The sequence below is a fragment of the Odocoileus virginianus genome, chromosome 18 (genome assembly GCF_023699985.2).
Source record: "Odocoileus virginianus isolate 20LAN1187 ecotype Illinois chromosome 18, Ovbor_1.2, whole genome shotgun sequence".
Classification (NCBI taxonomy): Eukaryota; Metazoa; Chordata; class Mammalia; order Artiodactyla; family Cervidae; genus Odocoileus; species Odocoileus virginianus.
The window spans coordinates 13,754,692-13,777,399 of NC_069691.1; the positions used below are offsets into that span (position 1 = coordinate 13,754,692).

A 22,708-nucleotide genomic window follows, 5' to 3' on the forward strand; every position below is an offset into this window, starting at 1 on the left:
GCAAACGGAGACCAAAAGAAAGCAGGAGTCGCAATACTCATATCAGATAAAATAGACTTTCAAATTAAGTCTGTGAAAAGAGACAAAGATGGACACTACATAATGATCAAAGGATCAATCCAAGAAGAAGATATAACAATTATAAATATATATGCACCCAACATAGGAGCACCGCAATATGTAAGGCAAACGCTAACGAGTATGAAAGAGGAAATTAATAGTAACACAATAATAGTAGGAGACTTTAATACCCCACTCACAACTATGGATAGATCAACTAAACAGAAAATGAACAAGGAAACACAAACTTTAACGGACACAATGGACCAGCTAGACCTAATTGACATCTATAGGACGTTTCACCCCAAAACAATCAACTTCACCTTTTTCTCAAGTGCACACGGAACCTTCTCCAGAATAGATCACATCCTGGGCCATAAATCTAGTCTTGGTAAATTCAAAAAGACTGAAATCATTCCAGTCATCTTTTCTGACCACAGTGCAGTAAGATTGGATCTCAATTACAGGAAAAAAATTATTAAAAATTCAAACATATGGAGGCTAAACAACACGCTTCTGAATAACCAACAAATCATAGAAGAAATCAAAAAAGAAATCAAACTATGCATAGAAATGAATGAAAATGATAACACAACAACCCAAAACCTATGGGACACTGTAAAAGCAGTGCTAAGGGGAAGATTCATAGCACTACAGGCCTACCTCAAGAAACAAGAAAAAAGTCAAATAAATAACCTAACTCTACACCTAAAGCAACTAGAGGAAGAAGAAATGAAGAACCCCAGGGTTAGTAGAAGGAAAGAAATCTTAAAAATTAGGGCAGAAATAAATGCAAAAGAAACTAAAGAGACCATAGCAAAAATTAACAAAGCTAAAAGCTGGTTTTTTGAAAAAATTAACAAAATTGACAAACCATTAGCAAGACTCATTAAGAAACAAAGGGAGAAGAACCAAATTAACAAAATTAGAAATGAAAAAGGAGAGATCACAACAGACAACACTGAAATACAAAGGATCATAAGAGACTACTACCAGCAGCTCTATGCCAATAAAATGGACAACTTGGAAGAAATGGACAAGTTCTTAGAGAAGTATAACTTTCCAAAACTGAACCAGGAAGAAATAGAAGATCTTAACAAAACCATCACCAGCAAGGAAATCGAAACTGTAATCAGAAATCTTCCAGCAAACAAAAGCCCAGGACCAGATGGCTTCACAGCTGAATTCTACCAAAAATTTAGAGAAGAGCTAACACCTATCTTACTCAAACTCTTCCAGAAAATTGCAGAAGAAGGTAGACTTCCAAACTCATTCTATGAGGCCACCATCACCCTAATTCCAAAACCAGACAAAGATGCCACAAAAAAAGAAAACTACAGGCCAATATCGCTGATGAACATAGATGCAAAAATCCTTAACAAAATTCTAGCAAACAGAATCCAACAACATATTAAAAAAATCATTCATCATGACCAAGTGGGCTTTATCCCAGGAATGCAAGGATTCTTTAATATCCGCAAATCAATCAATGTAATACACCACATTAACAAATTGAAAGATAAAAACCATATGATTATCTCAATAGATGCAGAAAAAGCCTTTGACAAAATTCAACATCCATTTATGATTAAAACTCTCCAGAAAGCAGGAATAGAAGGAACATACCTCAACATAATAAAAGCTATATATGACAAACCCACAGCAAGCATCACCCTCAATGGTGAAAAATTGAAAGCATTTCCCCTGAAATCAGGAACAAGACAAGGATGCCCACTCTCACCACTACTATTCAACATAGTTTTGGAAGTTTTGGCCACAGCAATCAGGGCAGAAAAAGAAGTAAAAGGAATCCAGATAGGAAAAGAAGAAGTGAAACTCTCGCTGTTTGCAGATGACATGATCCTCTACATAGAAAACCCTAAAGACTCTACCAGAAAATTACTAGAGCTAATCAACGAATACAGTCAAGTTGCAGGATATAAAATTAACACACAGAAATCTCTTGCATTCCTATACACTAACAATGAGAAAACAGAAAGAGAAATTAAGGAAACAATACCATTCACCATTGCAACAAAAAGAATAAAATACTTAGGAGTATATCTACCTAAAGAAACAAAAGACCTATACATAGAAAACTATAAAACACTGATGAAAGAAATCAAAGAGGACACAAATAGATGGAGAAATATACCATGTTCATGGATTGGAAGAATCAATATTGTCAAAATGGCTATACTACCCAAAGTAATCTATAGATTCAATGCAATCCCTATCAAACTACCAACAGTATTTTTCACAGAACTAGAACAAATAATTTCACAATTTGTATGGAAATACAAAAAACCTCGAATAGCCAAAGTAATCCTGAGAAAGAAGAATGGAACTGGAGGAATCAATCTGCCTGACTTCAGACTCTACTACAAAGCCACAGTCATCAAGACAGTATGGTACTGGCACAAAGACAGAAATATAGATCAATGGAACAGAATAGAAAGCCCAGAGATAAGTCCACGAACCTATGGTCACCTTATCTTCGACAAAGGAGGCAAGGATATACAATGGAAAAAAGATAACCTCTTTAACAAGTGGTGCTGGGAAAACTGGTCAACCACCTGTAAAAGAATGAAACTAGAACACTTTCTAACACCATACACAAAAATAAACTCAAAATGGATTAAAGATCTAAATGTAAGACCAGAAACTATCAAACTCCTAGAGGAGAACATAGGCAAAACACTCTCCGACATAAATCACAGCAGGATCCTCTATGACCCACATCCCAGAATTTCAGAAATAAAAGCAAAAATAAACAAATGGGACCTAATGAAACTTAAAAGCTTTTGCACAACAAAGGAAACTATAAGCAAGGTGAAAAGACAGCCCTCAGATTGGGAGAAAATAATAGCAAATGAAGCAACAGACAAAGGATTAATCTCAAAAATATACAAGCAACTCCTCCAGCTCAACTCCAGAAAAATAAATGACCCAATCAAAAAATGGGCCAAAGAACTCAACAGACATTTCTCCAAGGAAGACATACAGATGGCTAACAAACACATGAAAAGATGCTCAACATCACTCATTATCAGAGAAATGCAAATCAAAACCACAATGAGGTACCATTATACGCCAGTCAGGATGGCTGCTATCCAAAAGTCTACAAGCAATAAATGCTGGAGAGGGTGTGGAGAAAAGGGAACCCTCTTACACTGTTGGTGGGAATGCAAATTAGTACAGCCACTATGGAAAACAGTGTGGAGATTTCTTAAAAAGCTGGAAATAGAACTGCCATATGACCCAGCAATCCCACTTCTGGGCATACACACCGAGGAAACCAGATCTGAAAGAGCCACATGCACCCCAATGTTCATCGCAGCACTGTTTATAATAGCCAGGACATGGAAGCAACCCAGATGCCCATCAGCAGACGAATGGATGAGGAAGCTGTGGTACATATACACCATGGAATATTACTCAGCCATTAAAAAGAATTCATTTGAATCACTTCTAATGAGATGGATGAAACTGGAGCCCATTATACAGAGCGAAGTAAGCCAGAAAGATAAAGACCATTACAGTATACTAACACACATATATGGACTTTAGAAAGATGGTAACGATAACTCTATATGCAAAACAGAAAAAGAGACTCAGATGTATGGAACAGACTTGTGGACTCTGGGAGAAGGCAAGGGTGGGATGTTTCAGGAGAACAGCATTGAAACATGTGTATTATCTAGGGTGAAACGGATAACCAGCTCAGGTTGGGTACATGAGACAAGTGCTCGGGCCTGGTGCACTGGGAAGACCCAGAGGGATCGGGTGGAGAGGGAGGTGGGAGGGGGGACTGGGATGGGGAATACATGTAAATCCATGGCTAATTCATATCAATGTATAACAAAAACTACTGTAATGATGTAAAGTAATTAGCCTCCAACTAATAAAAATTAAAAAAAAAAAAAAAGAAAAAAAAAAAAATCAAAGGGTTTACATTATTGTTAGTGATAATGACCTTTTTAGTTTTTCATTTCTCAGTCTTATGCCATCCACAGATTTATGCTAAACAAATCAATAACCTAGCCTGTGTTAGTCACTCAGTTGTGTCCGACTCTGTGACCCCCACGGGCTGTAGCCTACCAGGCTCCTCTGCCTATAGAATTCTCCAGGCAAGAATCCTGGAGTGGGTAGCCATTCCCTTTTTCAGAGGATCTTCCTAACCTAGGGATCGAACCTACATCTCCCACATTGCAGGCAGATTCTTTACTGTCTGACCCACCAGACGTGAGACACTACAATGTGTCAGTTATTTCTCAAAGTCTTATGCCATCCACAGATTTGTCATGTGCTAAACAAATCAATGGCATAAGGCACTGCTTAAAGAGATGAATAGGTCATGTGTAAAGACAGAGCCCAGGGCTCACCTCTAGAACCCCACTCCAGCTTGATCTCGGCTGTATTAGTCAACATATTTTGATGTATGGGTACTGTCAGCTCTGATTTCTCCAAATTACACCATCATTTACATGATACCTCTACAATTCTCCCTCAAAAATGTTTTGAAATACTGTCTGGCACCTTGCTGAAGTCAAGCTATATCACACATTCTGTTATCATTTTTACTGCTTAAAAATAAAATATTTTCCCATCAAATTGTAAAAATCTATTATTTCTATGAAAAACTATAATGCTAATAATTTCAGTCTTGGGCTTACTCAATAACAGCTTTTATAATGCTCATTCAAATATTAAATGGAACTTGATGAGAACAGAAATAATACTTTATTCACCCTTTTATCCCCAATACACAACACAACTTACTCAGAGTAGATGTCCTTAGATGAAGATAGGAGAACAAAGTGACTAAGAGTCTGGGATTCAAAATAAGATAACTCTGAATCTGAGTCCTGGATCTATCATTTATGACTATGTAATCGTGTGCATGTGGCTTCATTTAAATCCTACTGTCTCCCAACAGAAACATAAATATCTACTCTCAGTATCACTATGAGATTTAGATGAAATAATACACATATAATTCTAAGCACAGCAGTTAGAATATAGAAGGTATTCAAATATTACTGCTATTTTATTATTTGATCATGTAATCACTTTTATTGATTGAATTACGAAAATTCAACGAAAAAGAGGCAATGATGTCCAGAACCATTCCTTCATTTTTAAAAATTTATTTGTTTAACCGTGGATATAAAAATGGGTCAGGGACTTCCCTGGTAGTCCAGTGGTTAAGAATCCACCTGCCGAAGATGGCAGAGGAATAGGACAGGGAGACCACTTTCTGCCCCACAAATTTATCGAAAGAACATTTGAACACTGAGCAAATTCCACAAAACAACCTCTGAACGCTGGCAGAGGATATCAGGCACCCAGAAAGGCAGACCATTGTCTTCAATAGGAGGTAGGACAAAATATGAAAGATAAAAAGAGAGGCAAAAGAGTTAGGGATGGAGACCCGTCCCAGGAAGGGAGTCTTTAAAGAGGAGAAGTTTCCAAACACCAGGAAACCCTCTCACTGGTGGGTCTGTGGGGAGTTTTGGAATCTCAGAGGGCAATATAACCAGGAGGAAAAGTAAATACGTAAAACCCACAGATTACGTGCCCAAGGGCAACTTCCAGCAGAGAAGTAGCCCAAATGTTCACATCCACCACCAGCAAGCGGGGAGGAGTGGGCTGCATTGTTTAGGGTAAGGATGGGGTAAGGACCGGGCCTGAATGCCCTGAGGGCAAATCTGAGGGACTAACGTGAGATAGCAACCCAAACTGTGGGACAGCCAGAGAGAGGAGAAAAAGAGAGAGAGAGAGAACTATCCCACGAAAAGCCCTAACGCAAGGCACTGCCGGCCCGCTCACAGAACAAAGGACTGAGCGAATACCAGAGGAGAGCTAGCCAGCTGCGGACTGGCCCATCCCCTGCAAGAGGCAGGGAAGCAGGTGGGCAGCAGCCAGAGCGTTGAAGGGGCAAACTCGGCCCCAGAGAAGGCGTCCCCACCAAACTGCGAGCAGGCTTCTAGTTGCTAACCAAGACTTCCTGGGATTCTGGACATCTGCTGGGAGGGTCACAGCCAGAGATCAGCTCCCCAGAAGAGACACAGGGCACACGGGAGACGGCGCGCCCGCTGCCACCCAGAAAACTGAGCGGCTGGGACCAGGGAGGTGATAAGACACATCGCACCCACGGAGAGTGCGTTCACCAAGCACATGGTCGCCTGAGCTGCTCAGACCTGGGAAGAGCACAGAATGCAGGCCCAACTGAGTCTGTGCCTTTGTGGAGTATCCCAGAATCTGAACCTGAGCAGCTTAGAACTGGGAAGTGCACGCAACCCAGGGCCCGCTTTAGACAGTTCCCCTGCAGAGCAACCTGGAGCCTGAGCAGTGTAGACTGGGAAAGCCCACACACCGTGTGCGGAGGCAAACCCAGTGTGGCTGAGACACTGCAAGCACTCCCCACACATGCCAGTGACGTTTGTTTGCAGCTTTCCTGCCTCCCCACAGCACAACTGAACAAGTGAGACTAAATAAGTGACCACCAACGCCCACTTGTGTCAGGGCAGAAATTAGACACTGAAGAGACCTGCAAACAGAAGCAGCCAAAATAAACAGAGGGAATCGCTTTGGAAGTGACAGGTGCAACAGATTAAAACCCTGTAGTTAGTACCAACTACAGTGGAAAGGGTCTATAGATCTTGAAAAGTATAAGTTGGAACAAGGAACTATATGAAACTGAACTGACCCCACACTACCCACAACAGCTCCAGAGAAATTCCTAGATATATTTTTACTATTATCATTTTTATTAATATTTTTAAGTTTTCAAAATTTTTAAGTCCTCTATTACTCCCTTAATTTTAATTTTTTATAACCTACTATTACCTTGCAAAAAAAAGATCCTATTTTTAAAGCAAACTTCATATATATTTTTTATAATTTTTTGATTTTTGTTATTTTTTTTAATACTGTATTTTTGAGAGTCCAACCTCTAGATTTTTAATCTTTGCTTTGTGGTATTTGTTATCAATTTTCTACCTATAGAATCCAATCTTCAGTACCGATTTTTAATTAGGAGTGTGATTACTGGCTTGATTACTCTCTCTCCCTTTTGATTCACCTTATTCTCACCCAGGTCACCTCTATCTCCTCTCCTCTTCTCTTCTCTACCCAACTCTGTGAATCTCTGTGTGTGTTCTGGGCTGTGGAGAACACTTAGGGAACTGATTTCTGCCTAGATCTGTCTCTCTCCTTTTGATTCCCCCTTTTCTCCTCCTGGTCAACTCTATCTCCTTCCTCCCTTTTCTCTCCTCTATGTAACTCCTTGAACATCTCTGAGGGTTCCAGACTGTGGAGAGCACATAGGGAATTGACTACTGGCTAAATTGCTCTCGCCCCTTTTGATTCCCCCTCTTCTCCTCCTGGTCACCTCTATCTCCCTCCTCCCTCTTCTCTTCTCCACATAATTCTGTGAACCTATCTGAGTGTCCCTCACTGTGGAGAATCCTTTCACCATTAATCTAAATGTTTGATCATCGGTGCTGTATGGATGGAGAAGTCTTCAGGCTACTGTAAGAATAAGACTGAAAACCAGAAGCTTTTCCCGGTGAGGGTGGTGGAGAGCCGTAGAAAAGTTTGCAGAATAAGAGGTGAGAAAGGAATCATGTGCCTCAGGAAGGACCAAGGACAAAAAGCATTAGTTTAGTTATGAAAACAGAGGCGCAGGTGCTGCGTATTAGCGGAACGATTCAAACAGACTAGTGAGGTTTCTGCCCGGAATGTAAAAGTTGTTTCCGTTGCTCGGCGGAAGTGTGGGTCGGCAGAGGACGACTTGAAGAAGCCGCTCTCCGCTGTGTGGCGATCGGAATGATGTCGAGTTTGGCGGTGAGAGACCCGGCAATGGATCGATCACTGCGTTCCGTGTTCGTGGGGAACATTCTGTATGAGGCAACTGAAGAGCAGTTAAAGGACATTTTCTCTGAGGTTGGTTCTGTTGTGAGTTTCCGGCTGGTATACGATAGAGAGACGGGCAAACCTAAGGGTTATGGCTTCTGCGAGTACCAAGACCAGGAGACCGCGCTTAGTGCCATGCGGAACCTTAATGGGCGGGAGTTCAGCGGGAGAGCGCTTCGCGTGGACAATGCAGCCAGTGAAAAGAACAAGGAGGAGCTAAAGAGCCTAGGGCCTGCAGCGCCTATCATTGACTCACCCTACGGGGACCCCATCGATCCAGAAGATGCTCCTGAGTCGATTACCAGAGCAGTCGCTAGTCTTCCCCCGGAGCAGATGTTTGAGCTGATGAAGCAGATGAAGCTCTGTGTCCAAAACAGCCACCAGGAAGCTCGAAATATGTTACTTCAAAACCCACAGCTGGCTTATGCACTGTTGCAGGCACAAGTGGTGATGAGAATCATGGATCCAGAGATTGCTCTGAAAATTCTGCATTGCAAAATTCATGTCACACCACTCATCCCAGGGAAATCTCAATCCGTTTCTGGCCCTGGCCCTGGCCCCGGCCCTGGGCTCTGTCCTGGACCTAACGTTCTGCTGAACCAGCAGAACCCCCCGGCCCCTCAGCCTCAACATTTGGCCAGAAGACCTGTGAAAGACATCCCTCCTCTGATGCAGACCCCTATTCAGGGTGGAATTCCACCCCAAGGCCCGATGCCAGCCGCAGTTCCTGGCCCTGGCCCCTTAACTCCTGGTGGAACAATGCAACCCCAAGTTGGAATGCCAGGAGTTGGCCCCGTGCCCTTAGAGCGGGGGCAGGTGCAGATATCTGATCCCAGAGCTCCTATTCCTCGTGGACCCATGACTGCTGGTGGCCTGCCTCCTCGAGGACTGTTGGGGGATGCTCCAAATGATCCACGTGGAGGGACTTTGCTTTCAGTCACTGGAGAGGTGGAGCCCAGAGGCTATCTTGGCCCACCACATCAGGGTCCTCCAATGCACCATGCCGCTGGTCATGACAGCCGGGGCCCTTCCTCACATGAGATGAGGGGAGGGCCGTTGGCAGATCCTAGAATGCTCATGAGTGAGCCCAGAGGACCTATGATAGATCAAAGGGGGCTACCTATGGATGGCAGAGGCAGCAGAGACTCTCGAGGGATGGAGACTCGAGCCATGGAAACAGAGGTCTTAGAGACACGAGTGATGGAGAGAAGAGGAATGGAGACCTGTGCAATGGAAACCAGAGGAATGGAAGTGAGAGGCATGGATGCAAGAGGAATGGAGATGAGGGGCCCTGGCCCCAGTTCGAGAGGCCCTATTACTGGGGGAATTCAGGGTCCAGGTCCTATTAATATGGGGGCAGGTGGTCCTCAGGGACCCAGACAGGTTCCCAGCATTTCAGGGGTGGGAAACCCTGCACCTGGCATGCAGGGGGCAGCTATGCAAGGAGGTGGCATGCAGGGGGCGGGCATACAAGGTGCTGGCATGCAGGGGGCAGGCATGCAAGGAGCTGGCATGCAGGGGGAAGGCATGCAAGGGGCAGGCAAGCAAGGTGGAGGCCAGCCTAGCAGTTTTAGTCCTGGGCAGAGCCAAGTAACCCCCCAGGATCAAGAAAAGGCAGCTTTGATCATGCAGGTTCTTCAGCTGACTGCAAATCAGATTGCCATGCTGCCTCCTGAGCAAAGGCAGAGTATCTTGATTTTAAAGGAACAAATCCAGAAATCTACTGGAACTTCTTGAAAGGTTTTAGAAAATATTTGGTGGTAGTCTCACAAAGGTTTTCTGTAGCATAGAGGATGGGTAGGTGCAAAAAGCTGACTTCTGAAACTCCACACTTGAATGATGAGGGTTTCTTTCTTCCCAGAACCTAATTTCATTTCTTGTTGTATTTTCTTTTAAATTGTGGGGTAGGGGGAGGAGGGAGTGGGTCTGTTTAATTCCCTGTAAATATACAAAGATAACTGAACATGATTATATACTAAATAAGATTACAAAGGTTATGCAGTATTGTTGTATTGTTAAATGTGTCTACAAGGTGTAAAGTCCATTTTAAAAATACTGAGTAAAACAATGTGAAAACTGCATAAAGACTAAAAGATGACCTGTTCAAATGGTAATGTACTGAGATAGTTTAACATGTTTGATTGTGTAAGAAAATAAAGATGTTTACCTCAGGAAAAAAAAAAAAAAAAAAGACTGAAAACCAGAGGCAGGAGGCTTAAGCCCAAAACCTGAGAACACCAGAGAACTCCTGACTCCAGGGAACATTAATTGATAAGAGATCATCCAAAAACCTCCATACCTACACTGAAACCAAGCACCACCCAAGAGCCACCAACTTCCAGAGCAAGACATACCATGCAAATTCTCTAGCAACACAGGAACATAGCCCTGAGCTTCAATATACAGGCTGCCCAACGTCACACCAAACCCGCTGACATCTCAAAACTCACTACTGGACACCTGATTGTACTCCAGAGAGAAGAGATCCAGCTCCACCCACAGAACACCGATGCAAGCTTCCCTAAGCAGGAAACCTTGACAAGCCACTCGCCCAACACCACCCACAGGAAGGAACCTCCACAATAAAGAGGAACCACAAACCGCCAGAACACAGAAAGGTCACTCCAAACACAGCAATCTAAACAAGATGAAAAGGCATAGAAATACTCAGCAGGTAAAGGAACATGATAAATGCCCACCAAGCCTAACAAAAGAGGAGGACATAGGGAGTCTATCTGAAAAAGAATTCAGAATAATGATACTAAAAATGATCCAAAATCTTGGAAACAAAATGGAGTTACAGATAAATAGCCTGGAGACAAGGATTGAGAAGATGAAATAAATGTTTAACAAGGACCTAGAAGAAATAAAAAGTCAATCAATAATGAATAATGCAATAAATGAGATGAAAAACACTCTGGAGGGAACCAACAGTAGAATAACAGAGGCAGAAGATAGGATAAGTGAGGAAGAAGGGAGAATGGTAGAAATAAATGAAGCAGAGAGGAAAAAAGAAAAAAGAACTAAAAGAAACAAGGACAACCTTAGGAACCTCTGGGACAATGTGAAATGCCCCAACATTCGAATCATAGGAGTCCCAGAAGAAGAAGACAAAAAGAAAGGCCATGAGAAAATACTTGAGGAGGTAATAGTTGAAAACTTCTCTAAAATAGGGAAGGAAACAGCCACCCAAGTCCAAAAAACCTGGAGAGTCCCAAAAAGGATAAACCTAAGGCAAAACACCCCAAGACACATAGTAATCAAATCAACAAACATCAAACACAAAGAACAAATATTAAAAGCAGCAAGGGAAAAAGAACAAATAACACACAAGGGGATTCCCATAAGGATAACAGCTGATCTTTCAATAGAAATTCTTCAGGCCAGAAGGGAATGGCAGGACATACTTGGGGTGATGAAAGAGAAAAACCTACAACCCAGATTACTGTACCCAGCAAGGATCTCATTCAAATATGAAGGAGAAATCAAAAGCTTTACAGACAAGCAAAAGCTGAGAGAATTCAGCATCACAAAACCAGCTCTTCAACAAATGCTAAAGGACCTTCTCTAGACGGGAAACACAGAAAAGGTTTATAAACTCGAACCCAAAACAACAAAGTAAATGGCAATGGGATCATACCTATCAATAATTACCTTAAATGTAAATGGGTTGAATGCCCCAACCAAAAGGCAAAGACTGGCTGAATGGATACAAAAACAAGACCCCTATATATGCTGTCTACAAGAGACCCACCTCAAAACAAGGGACACATACAGACTGAAAGTGAAGGGCTGGAAAAAGATATTTCATGCAAATGGAGACCAAAAGAAAGCAGGAGTAGCAATACTCATATCAGATAAAATAGACTTTGAAATAAAGGCCATGAAAAGAGACAAAGAAGGACACTACATAATGATCAAAGGATCAATCCAAGAAGAAGATATAACAATTATAAATATCTATGCACCCAACATAGGAGCACTGCAGTATGTAAGACAAATGATCACAAGTATGAAAGGGGAAATTAACAGTAACACAAAAATAGGAGGAGACTTTAATACCCCACTCACACCTATGGATAGATCAACAAAACAGAAAATTAACAAGGAAACACAAACTTTAAATGATACAATGGACCACTTAGACCTAATTGATATCTATAGGACATTTCACCCCAAAACAATGAATTTCACATTTTTCTCAAGTGCACACGGAACCTTCTCCAGGATAGATCACATCCTGGGCCATAAATCTAGCTTTGGTAAATTCAAAAAATTGAAATCATTTCAAGCATCTTTTCTGATCACAATACAGTAAGATTAGATGTCAACTACAGGAAAAGAAAAAATATTAAAAATACAAATATATGGAGGCTAAACAACATGCTTCTGAATAACCAACAAATCACAGAAGAAATAAAAAAAGAAATCACATATACATAGAAACAAATGAAAATGAAAACACAACAACCCAAAACCTATGGGATTCAGTATAAGTACTGCTAAGGGGAAGGTTCATAGCAATACAAACTTACTTCAAGAAACAAGTGAAAAATCAAATAAATTACCTAACTCTACACCTAAAGCAACTAGAAAAAGAAGAGATGAAGAGCTCCAGGGTTAGTAGAAGGAAAGAAATCATAAAAATTAGGGCAGAAATAAATGAAAAAGAAACAAAAGAGACCATAGCCAAAATCAAGAAAGCTAAAATCTGGTTCCTTGAGAAGAGAAATAAAATAGACAAACCATTAGCCAGACTCATCAAGAAAAAAGGGAGCAGAATCAAATCAACAAAATTAGAAATGAAAATGGAGAAATCACAATAGACAACACAGAAATACAAAGGATCAAAAGAGACTACTATCAGCAACTATATGCCAATAAAATGGACAACTTGGAGGAAATGGACAAATTCTTAGAAAACTATAACTTTCCAAAACTGAATCAGGAAGAAATAGAAAATCTTAACAGACCCATCACAAGCACAGAAATCGAAACTTTAATCAGAAATCTTCCAACAAACAAAAGCCCAGGACCAGATGGCTTCACAGCTGAATTCTACCAAAAATTTAGAGAGGAGCTAACACTTATCTTACTCAAACTCTTCCAGAAAATTGCAGAGGAAGGTAGACTTCCAAACTCATTCTATGAGGCCACCATCACTCTAATATCAAAACCAAAGATGCCACAAAAAAAAGAAAACTACAGGCCAATATCACTGATGAACATAGATGTAAAAATCCTTAACAAAATTCTAGCAAAAGAATCCAACAACATATTAAAAAGATCATACATCATAACCAAGTGGGCTTTATCCAAGGAATGCAAGGATTCTTTAATATGCACAAATTAATCAATGTAATACACCACATTAACAAATTATAAGATAAAAACCATATGATTATCTCAATAGATGCAGAGAAAGCCTTTGACAAAATTCAACATCCATTTATGATAAAAAAAAAAAAAAAAACCCTCCATAAAGCAGGCATAGAAGGAACATACCTCAACATTATAAATGCTACATATGACAAACCCACAGCAAACATTATCCTCAATGGTGAAAAATTGAAAGCATTTCTCTTAAAGCCAGGAACATGACAAGGGTGCCCATTCTCACCATTACTATTCATCATAGTTTTGGAAGTGTTGGCCACAGCAATCAGAGCAGAAAAAGAAATAAAAGGAATCCAGATTGGAAAAGAAGAAGTAAAACTCTCACTGTTTGCAGATGACATGATCCTCTACTTAGAAAACCCTAAAGACTCCACCAGAAATACTAGAGCTAATCAATGAATATAGTAAAGTTTCAGGATATAAAATTAACACACAGAAATCCCTTGCATTCCTGTACACTAACAATGAGAAAACAGAAAGAGAAATTAAGGAAACAATACCATTCACCATTGCAATGAAAAGAATAAAATACTTAGGAATGTATCTACCTAAAGAAACAAAAGACCTATATATAGAAAACTATAAAACACTGATGAAAGAAATCAAAGAGGACAAAATAGATGGAGAATTATACCGTGTTCATGGATTGGAAGAATCAATATAGTGAAAATGAGTATACCACCCAAAGCAATCGATAGATTCAATGCTACCCCTATCAAGCTACCAATGGTATTTTTCACAGAACTAGAACAAATAATTTCACAATTTATATGCAATATAAAAAACCTTGAATAGCCAAAGCAATCTGGAGAAAGAAGAATGGAACTGGAGGAATCAACCTGCCTGACTTCAGGCTCTACTACAAAGCTACAGTCATCAAGACAGTATGGTACTGGCACAAAGACAGAAATATAGGTCAATGGAACAAAATAGAAAGCCCAGAGATAAATCCACGTACCTATGGACACCTTATCTTCAACAAAGGAGGCAAGATTATACAATGGAGAAAAGACAATCTGTTTATAAAGTGGTGCTGGGAAAACTGGTCAACCACTTGTAAATGAAACTAGAACACTTTCTAACGCCATACACAAAAATAAACTCAAAGATGGATTAAAGATCTAAATGTAAGACCAGGAACTATAAAACTCTTAGAGGAAAACACAGGCAAAACACTCTCTGACACAAATCACAGCAGGATCCTCTATGACCCACATCCCAGAGTAATGGGGAAAAAAAGCAAAAATAAACAAATGGGACCTAATTAAACTTAAAAGCTTTTGCACAACGAAGGAAACTATAAGCAAGGTGAAAAGACAGCCTTCAGAATGGGAGAAAATAATCGCAAATGAGGCAACTGACAATTAATCTCAAAAATATACAAGCAACTCCTCTAGCTCAATTCCAGAAAAAATAAATGACCCAATTAAAAAATGAGCCAAAGAACTAAACAGACATTTCTCCAAAGAAGACATACAGATGGCTAACAAACACATGAAAAGATGCTCAACATCATTCATCATCAGAGAAACGCAAATCAAAACCACAATGAGGTACCATCTCACGCCGGTCAGAATGGCTGTTATCCAAAAACCTACAAACAATAAATGCTGGAGAGGGTGTGGAGAAAAGGGAACCCTCTTACACTGTTGGTGGGAATGCAGACTAGTACAGCCACTATGGAGAACAGTGTGGAGATTCCTTAAAAAAACTGGAAATAGAACTGCCACATGACCCAGCAATCTCACTCCTGGGCATATACACCGAGGAAACCAGAATTGAAAGAGACTACACATGTGTTCATCACAGTGTTCATTGCAGCACTGTTTATAATAGCCAGGACATGGAAGCAACCTAGATGTCCATCAGCAGATGAATGGATAATACATTGGTACATATACACAATAGAATATTACTCAGCTATTAAAAAGAATGCATTTGAATCAGTTCTAACCAGGTGGATAAAACTGGAGCCTATTATACAGAGTGAAGTAAGTCAGAAAGAAAAACACCAATACAGTATACTAATGCATATATATGGAATTTAGAAAGATGGTAACGATAACCCGATACACAAGACAGCAAAAGAGACACAGATGTATAGAACAGTCTTTTGGACTCTGTGGGAAAAGGCGAGAGTGGGATGATCTGAGAGAATAGTACTGAAACATGTATATTATCATATGTGAAATAGATCCCCAGTCCAGGTTCGATGCATGAGACATGATGCTCAGGGCTGATGCACTGGGATGACCCAGAAGGATGGGATGGGGGGACGGTGGGAAGTGGGTTCAGGATGGGAAACACATGTACACCCATGGTTGATTCATGTCAGTGTATGGCAAAAAAACACTACAATACTGTAAAGTAATTAGCCTCCAATTAAAATAAATAAAATTTTTTAAAAAGGAACCCTTATGAATAAAAAGGAAAGAATACTGTATCAAAAGAGAAAGAAAAAAAAAAAGAACCCTCCTGTCAGTGACAGGGACACAAGTACAATCCCTGGTCTGGGAAAATCCCATATGCGGAAGGGCAACTAAGGCCATGTGCCACAACTACTGAGCCCACACTCTAGAGCCCATGAGCTGCAACAACTGAAGCCTGTGCACCCTAAAGTTTGTGCTCCACAACAACAGAAGCAACCACAATGAGAAGCTCAAGCACCATAACTAGAGAGAAGCCCCACTTGCTGCAACTAGAGAAAGCCCGTGCACAGAAATGAAGATCCAGCACAACCAAAATAATAATAATCCGTAAATAATTTTTTTTTAAAAATGGGCCAGTCCTGCCAATGAATAGCTAACTGTGGATACTGATGTAGAAAAACAAAACAAATGGAGTAGGAATTCTTTTTTAGTTGACATTGTCTTTTCCTAAACTATAGAAACTTGTGATTCCAGAGAAATATCACTCAACTGAGAGGTAACCAACAAGAAACCCAAGCTACTGGACATCATGGATGGATGTGATTTGGACCAACCACCTTCTTCACTAAAACCACAGTTCCCCCAGTGGAGTCTAGTCAACTGGGACATCCTCAGCTCTATAATAGCAGCACCAGTACTGCAACCAGGCAAAATTGTCAGGCAGAAGCTCTTCTATTCTTGGTATGTCTCATAAATATTAATTCAATTCTATATACTTTTTTACCCAACTTCTTTCCCAAAAGATTCTGAGGCAGGATTTAGACACACTCAGAAACCCATAATAAAAACCAAGTGCCTTCCTAGAGCACAGCATGTATTATGCAGTCTTTGGAAATGTAAATTTGGGTTTTACAATCAGCCAAGGAGATGGGTAAGGCAAGCATTGTACTTTGCATTTTGCAGATGAAGGGAATAAAATAAACAAACATTAGCTGTTATGTTCAAAGGGATGGGATGGGGAGGGAGGTGGGAGGAACTCTGGTTCTCTAAGATCCTCAGACCTTTGGCAATTAATTCAAATTCTCTCCATCTCCCTATTTGGCCTTTTATTTGAGCAAACTGTGTCAGCCCCAAACTATTGTTTATCCTTATTAGCTGAGCCCTCCCTTTGCTCTCCTCTTATGCTCTTTTTCATGGTCTTCCTGCTCCCCATTATAACAATCATTTCCACTCTAGACAAGGAGTAAAGAGAGAATCTGATTGACTCTTCTACGGTAAATGAGAAATACAGGGAGAGTTTCACATGTAACCAAAAACCAGTTTCCTAAACATAGAATGAAATGATGGTAACACAGTCCTGTGATAGCTCAGATTCCAATGTAATGGGATTTAAGACTGGCTAGGGCTTCCCTTGTAGTTCAGTCGGTAAAGAATCTGTCTGCAATGCAGGAGACCTGGGTTCGATCCCTGGGTTTGGGAGATTCCCTGGAGAAGGAAATGGCAACTCACTTCAGTATCCTTTCCTGGAAAATCTCATGGACAGAGGAGCCTGATGGGCTGCAGTCCATGGGATCGCAAAGAGTCAGGCACAACTGAGAGACTAACGCTTACTTAGTTCTCACAGCAGGCTCCTGGGCTTGTCCTGAACTTGCATTAAGGCAGCACTGCAATATGCAGTGTCACTACTTTGAACCCCATCCATAGAGTTACAACAGTGTTGATAATAGTGGAATTTAAACACTTTTGAGGACTATATTTCTAGGAAGTCAGTTAATATAACAGAAAATGAGGGAGTTTTTATAACCCCCCTTAAATTGTGACCAGCATGAAAATGCATTCTGCCCGTGGGAAATCAGGATGATGAAGGCCACGGAGTTTATTTTTTTTTTTTTCCATTTATTTTTATTAGTTGGAGGCTAATTCCTTTACATCATTACAGTGGTTTTTGTCATACATTGAAATGAATTAGCCATGGATTTACATGTATTCCCCATCCCGGTCCCCCCTCCCACCTCCCTCTCCACCCGATCCCTCTGGGTCTTCCCAGTGCACCAGGCCCGAGCACTTGTCTCATGCACCCAACCTGGGCTGGTGATCTGTTTCACCCTAGATAATATACATGTTTCAAAGCTGTTCTCTTGAAACATCCCACCCTCGCCTTCTCCCAGAGTCCACAAGTCTGTTCTATACATCTGAGTCTCTTTTTCTGTTTTGCATAGAGGGTTATCGTTACCATCTTTCTAAAGTCCATATATATGTGTTAGTATACTGTAATGGTCTTTATCTTTCTGGCTTACTTCACTCTGTATAATGGGCTCCAGTTTCATCCATCTTATTAGAACTGATTCAAATGCATTCTTTTTAATGGCTGAGTAATATTCCATGGTGTATATGTACCACAGCTTCCTCATCCATTCATCTGCTGATGGGCATCTGGGTTGCTTCCATGTCCTGGCTATTATAAACAGTGCTGCGATGAACACTGGGGTGCACGTGTCTCTTTCAGATCTGGTTTCCTTGGTGTGTATGCCCAAAAGTGGGATTGCTGGGTCATATGGCAGTTCTATTTCCAGCTTTTTAAGAAATCTCCACACTGTTTTCCATAATGGCTGTACTAATTTGCATTCCCACCAACAGTGTAAGAGGGTTCCCTTTTCTCCACACCCTCTCCAGCATTTATTTCTTGTAGACTTTTGGATAGCAGCCATCCTGACTGGCGTATAATGGTACCTCATTGTGGTTTTGATTTGCATTTCTCTGATAATGAGTGATGTTGAGCATCTTTTCATGTGTTTGTTAGCCATCTGTATGTCTTCCTTGGAGAAATGTCTGTTTAGTTCTTTGGCCCATTTTTTGATTGGGTCATTTATTTTTCTGGAGTTGAGCTGGAGGAGTTGCTTGTATATTTTTGAGATTAATCCTTTGTCTGTTGCTTCGTTTGCTATTATTTTCTCCCAATCTGAGGGCTGTCTTTTCACTTTGCTTATAGTTTCTTTGTTGTGCAAAAGCTTTTAAGTTTCATTAGGTCCCATTTGTTTGTTTTTCTTTTATTTCTAAAATTCTGGGATGTGGGTCATAGAGGATCCTGCTGTGATTTATGTCGGAGAGTGTTTTGCCTATGTTCTCCTCTAGGAGTTTTATAGTTTCTGGTCTTACATTTAGATCTTTAATCCATTTTGAGTTTATTTTTGTGTATGGTGTTAGAAAGTGTTCTAGTTTCATTCTTTTACAGGTGGTTGACCAGTTTTCCCAGCACCACTTGTTAAAGAGGTTATCTTTTTCCTATTGTATATCCTTGCCTCCTTTGTCGAAGATAAGGTGTCCATAGGTTCGTGGATTTATCTCTGGGCTTTCTATTCTGTTCCATTGATCTATATTTCTGTCTTTATGCCAGTACCATACTGTCTTGATGACTGTGGCTTTGTAGTAGAGTCTGAAGTCAGGCAGATTGATTCCTCCAGTTCCATTCTTCTTTCTCAGGATTACTTTGGCTATTCGAGGTTTTTTGTATTTCCATACAAATTGTGAAATTATTTGTTCTAGTTCTGTGAAAAATATCGTTGGTAGTTTGATAGGGATTGCATTGAATCTATAGATTGCTTTGGGTAGTATAGCCATTTTGACAATATTGATTCTTCCAATCCATGAACACGGTATGTTTCTCCATCTGTTTGTGTCCTCTTTGATTTCTTTCTTCAGTGTTTTATAGTTTTCTATGTATAGGTCTTTTGTTTCTTTAGGTAGATATACTCCTAAGTATTTTATTCTTTTTGTTGCAATGGTGAATGGTATTGTTTCCTTAATTTCTCTTTCTGTTTTCTCATTGGTAGTGTATAGGAATGCAAGAGATTTCTGTGTGTTAATTTTATATCCTGCAACTTTGCTGTATTCATTGATTAGCTCTAGTAATTTTCTGGTAGAGTCTTTAGGGTTTTCTATGTCGAGGATCATGTCATCTGCAAACAGAGAGAGTTTCACTTCTTCTTTTCCTATCTGGATTCCTTTTACTTCTTTTTCTGCCCTGATTGCTGTGGCCAAAACTTCCAAAACTATGTTGAATAGTAGTGGTGAGAGTGGGCACCCTTGTCTTGTTCCTGATTTCAGGGGAAATGCTTTCAATTTTTCACCATTGAGGGTGATGCTTGCTGAGGCCACGGAGTTTAAAAACAAATGACAGGGAATAATTTCTTTGTGGGCTAAGGTCATTTGGCTAATCTAAAAGCAAGCATTCTCAGCTTGACATTCCCAAATAACAATACAATAGGGATGTCCAAGTAGTATTCAAACTATATACATTGCTGATTTTTAAAACAGAAAAGAATTCATGTAAAAAAGCTGACATGCTGGAATCTGCCAATCAATAGATACTATAGATGGAGTCCAGAAAAGAGAAAGTTCAGAGACTTCTTCCTAAGCAAAAATTACTTCCTATTATTAGAGAAGAATAGTTCTCCTGAAGTTGATGATCATACAAGGGGCACCCAGGTTCCTCTTTTTCTTCCCCTGTTATACTTTGTCCTTGGAAATGATGGGCTCCATCTCATAGCCAGGCACAATCATACAGGGCTGCCCTGTATAATGGGGTCTCATAAGCCAGAGACACAAATCTACATACCAAGGACAGGTAAAGGGATATCTAGCTGGGGATGTGGTGATGGGAGGTAACAGGATTCCAGGACTACAACTATTTGGATCCAGCAAAACCCTCTGTGGTCTGGGAATCTCTCAGTGTATCTGGGCTACTGTGTCCCTATGGGTCATTCTTGGCATCCTATTCTTGACACAAATCTGCATCCTCTTGACTGATTTGGAGATCTTCAGAATGATTTAGCAATAATAAAACTAGGCTGGGATTCCTGTGCATGTCATTTACTGTCAAACTGGTCAAGAGAGAAGAGCTGTTGAACACATTCTTCCTTTCTGTATTATGTAAAGCTGTCTGGCACATCAATTCCATCATTTCTATCTCACTTAGTATATGGCAATGCTTTCTCCACATTTCTAGCAGCTAGCCTACAACATGCTCACAGTCCTTCTACAAGATATGATTATATCCTGTATTGTGGGCAGACGTTCTCATATTGGTAAACTCTCTTATATCCAAATTTATCTTCCACCCACCTTGGTCAAGCACCCTCAGAATCCAGTCCCATGCCTATTTCCCCAGTTTATTAGTCTTGAAATAAGACTATAGGAGTATAGTTCTTTTTCTCCCTTAGCAGTTCTAGTAGGTCCTTGGCAGAAGTATTTTGTGATTTAATCCTAGTTACTGACCTGGTGATTAGGAGTGAAGATGGAGGAAATCCTTAATGAGTACAGAGGATTAAATTTAAGCATCAAATATGTGTGTTTGTGTGTATGTATCTAGCCCTTAACAGAGAGGATGAGTGGGCCATTTTTGCAGGCTTTGGAGGGTGGGAGTCCAGGATAACCTGAAGATTAAAGATTCCTGGGGGGAAGGTGAGAGGGGGTCAACAGAGATACAGCCATTCCTTGTACCAGAGGCCCACTTTTCCCAACCCTGGCATAACATACCTGCCTCAGCTACTCTTACCATTAAATCCTGGCCTTGGTCCTCATATTTGGACCTCTTACCCTCAATTTAAGATATAAGAGCTTTTTTTATGTTTCCAATGAGGTCCTCTGGTCTTTACACTTAGCATTTAATTGTTGATAAATCCATCTCAGCTCCTTCATTACCCTTTTCCAAGACATCAGTGGAACTTAACAATGGTCAGACAGTTTACTGTCCTTGAGATCACTATTTTCCTCTCGTTTCTCAAATGCCTGACACACAGCATCAGCCAGCACATCCCCTTCCACTAGTAAACACCAGTGGTGAAATATCTGCACAGCTGTCTGGGCTATGTGTGTTCAGCACCAGTGACAGTACCTGCAGTGGCATCCGGGAGAAGGTAATCAGCCCCAAAATGCCATCCTAGTGTCTGTGCTTGCGGACCAATCCTGGTATCTACTGCCACAGATGGGAATCACTGAGTGCAGACCCTGAGAAGGAATTTAGGAAGTGCTCTTGAGGTCAACACCTATGGAAGAGTAGGGAAGGAACAATATTGGGCTCAGGAAAAGGCTGAAATTCCATGATGATGGGGCCCTCTGGTGCTAGTACAGATCCAAGTTGAGGGGTAGGGAGGTAAGTCTATACTTCTCAGGGTAATTAGTCACTAGACGGGGGCTGCCCCATAAATGTGTCATGTCCTGAGGTGAAGTTTTCTTCCAATACCACAGAAGGTTGGAAGCAATATCTTTTGACAACTGAAGAAATAGATCCTCATTCAGAAGAGGGATCAGGGTGCCCCATCACAGCATCCACCAAACATACAATAGCTCATTTAATCATTATCAAAACATGCTGCAGCTTTTATAGTTACTACCATGTTATTCATAAGGAAATTGAAACATGAAAGTTGAAAAACAATTATCTCAAGAACACGTAGTTTTAGAGACCATGCCCTCTCTGAAACAGCTGCTTAATCCTGCCATTGTAATCCCAAGGTAGCCATATTGTGATAGTTGAGTGAATATAACTGTGTTCCAATAAAAGTTTATTTATAAAAGCTGATAGTGGACCAAATTTGATTCAAGTTATAGTTTTCTGACCTCTGGTTTAGAAGGTATTAGAGATAGGCCTTGAAAGACAAGTAAGTTTTTTGTGTTTTTTTTTTTTTCCAAGATAGAGGAAAGATCCTCTTGATGCAAGTGAAAGAGGAGAGTGGAAAAACTTGGCCTAAAACTCAAAATGAAGATCATGGCATCCAGTCCCATCACTTCATGGCAAATAGATGAGGAAATAATAGAAACAGTGAGAGACTTTATTTCCTTGGGCTCTAAAATCACTGCAGATGGTGACTGCAGCCATGAAATTAAAAGATGCTTGTTCCTTGGAAGAAAAGCTATGACCTACAACACAAAACTGGATTAAAGAGTTACGAAGCATGGCCCCG

The 22,708-nt window shown here is 40.5% G+C and overlaps 1 protein-coding gene across 1 annotated transcript; it reads left to right on the plus strand.

Annotated features, from left to right (window-relative positions):
* Positions 1-7,843: 7,843 nt before the first annotated feature.
* On the plus strand, positions 7,844-9,977 carry LOC139039487 (cleavage stimulation factor subunit 2 tau variant-like). The gene has a single exon (XM_070480350.1). The coding sequence runs from the start codon at positions 7,894-7,896 to the stop codon at positions 9,715-9,717; it is 1,824 nt and encodes a 607-aa protein (XP_070336451.1). The 5' UTR covers positions 7,844-7,893; the 3' UTR covers positions 9,718-9,977.
* The last annotated feature ends 12,731 nt before the right edge of the window (positions 9,978-22,708 follow it).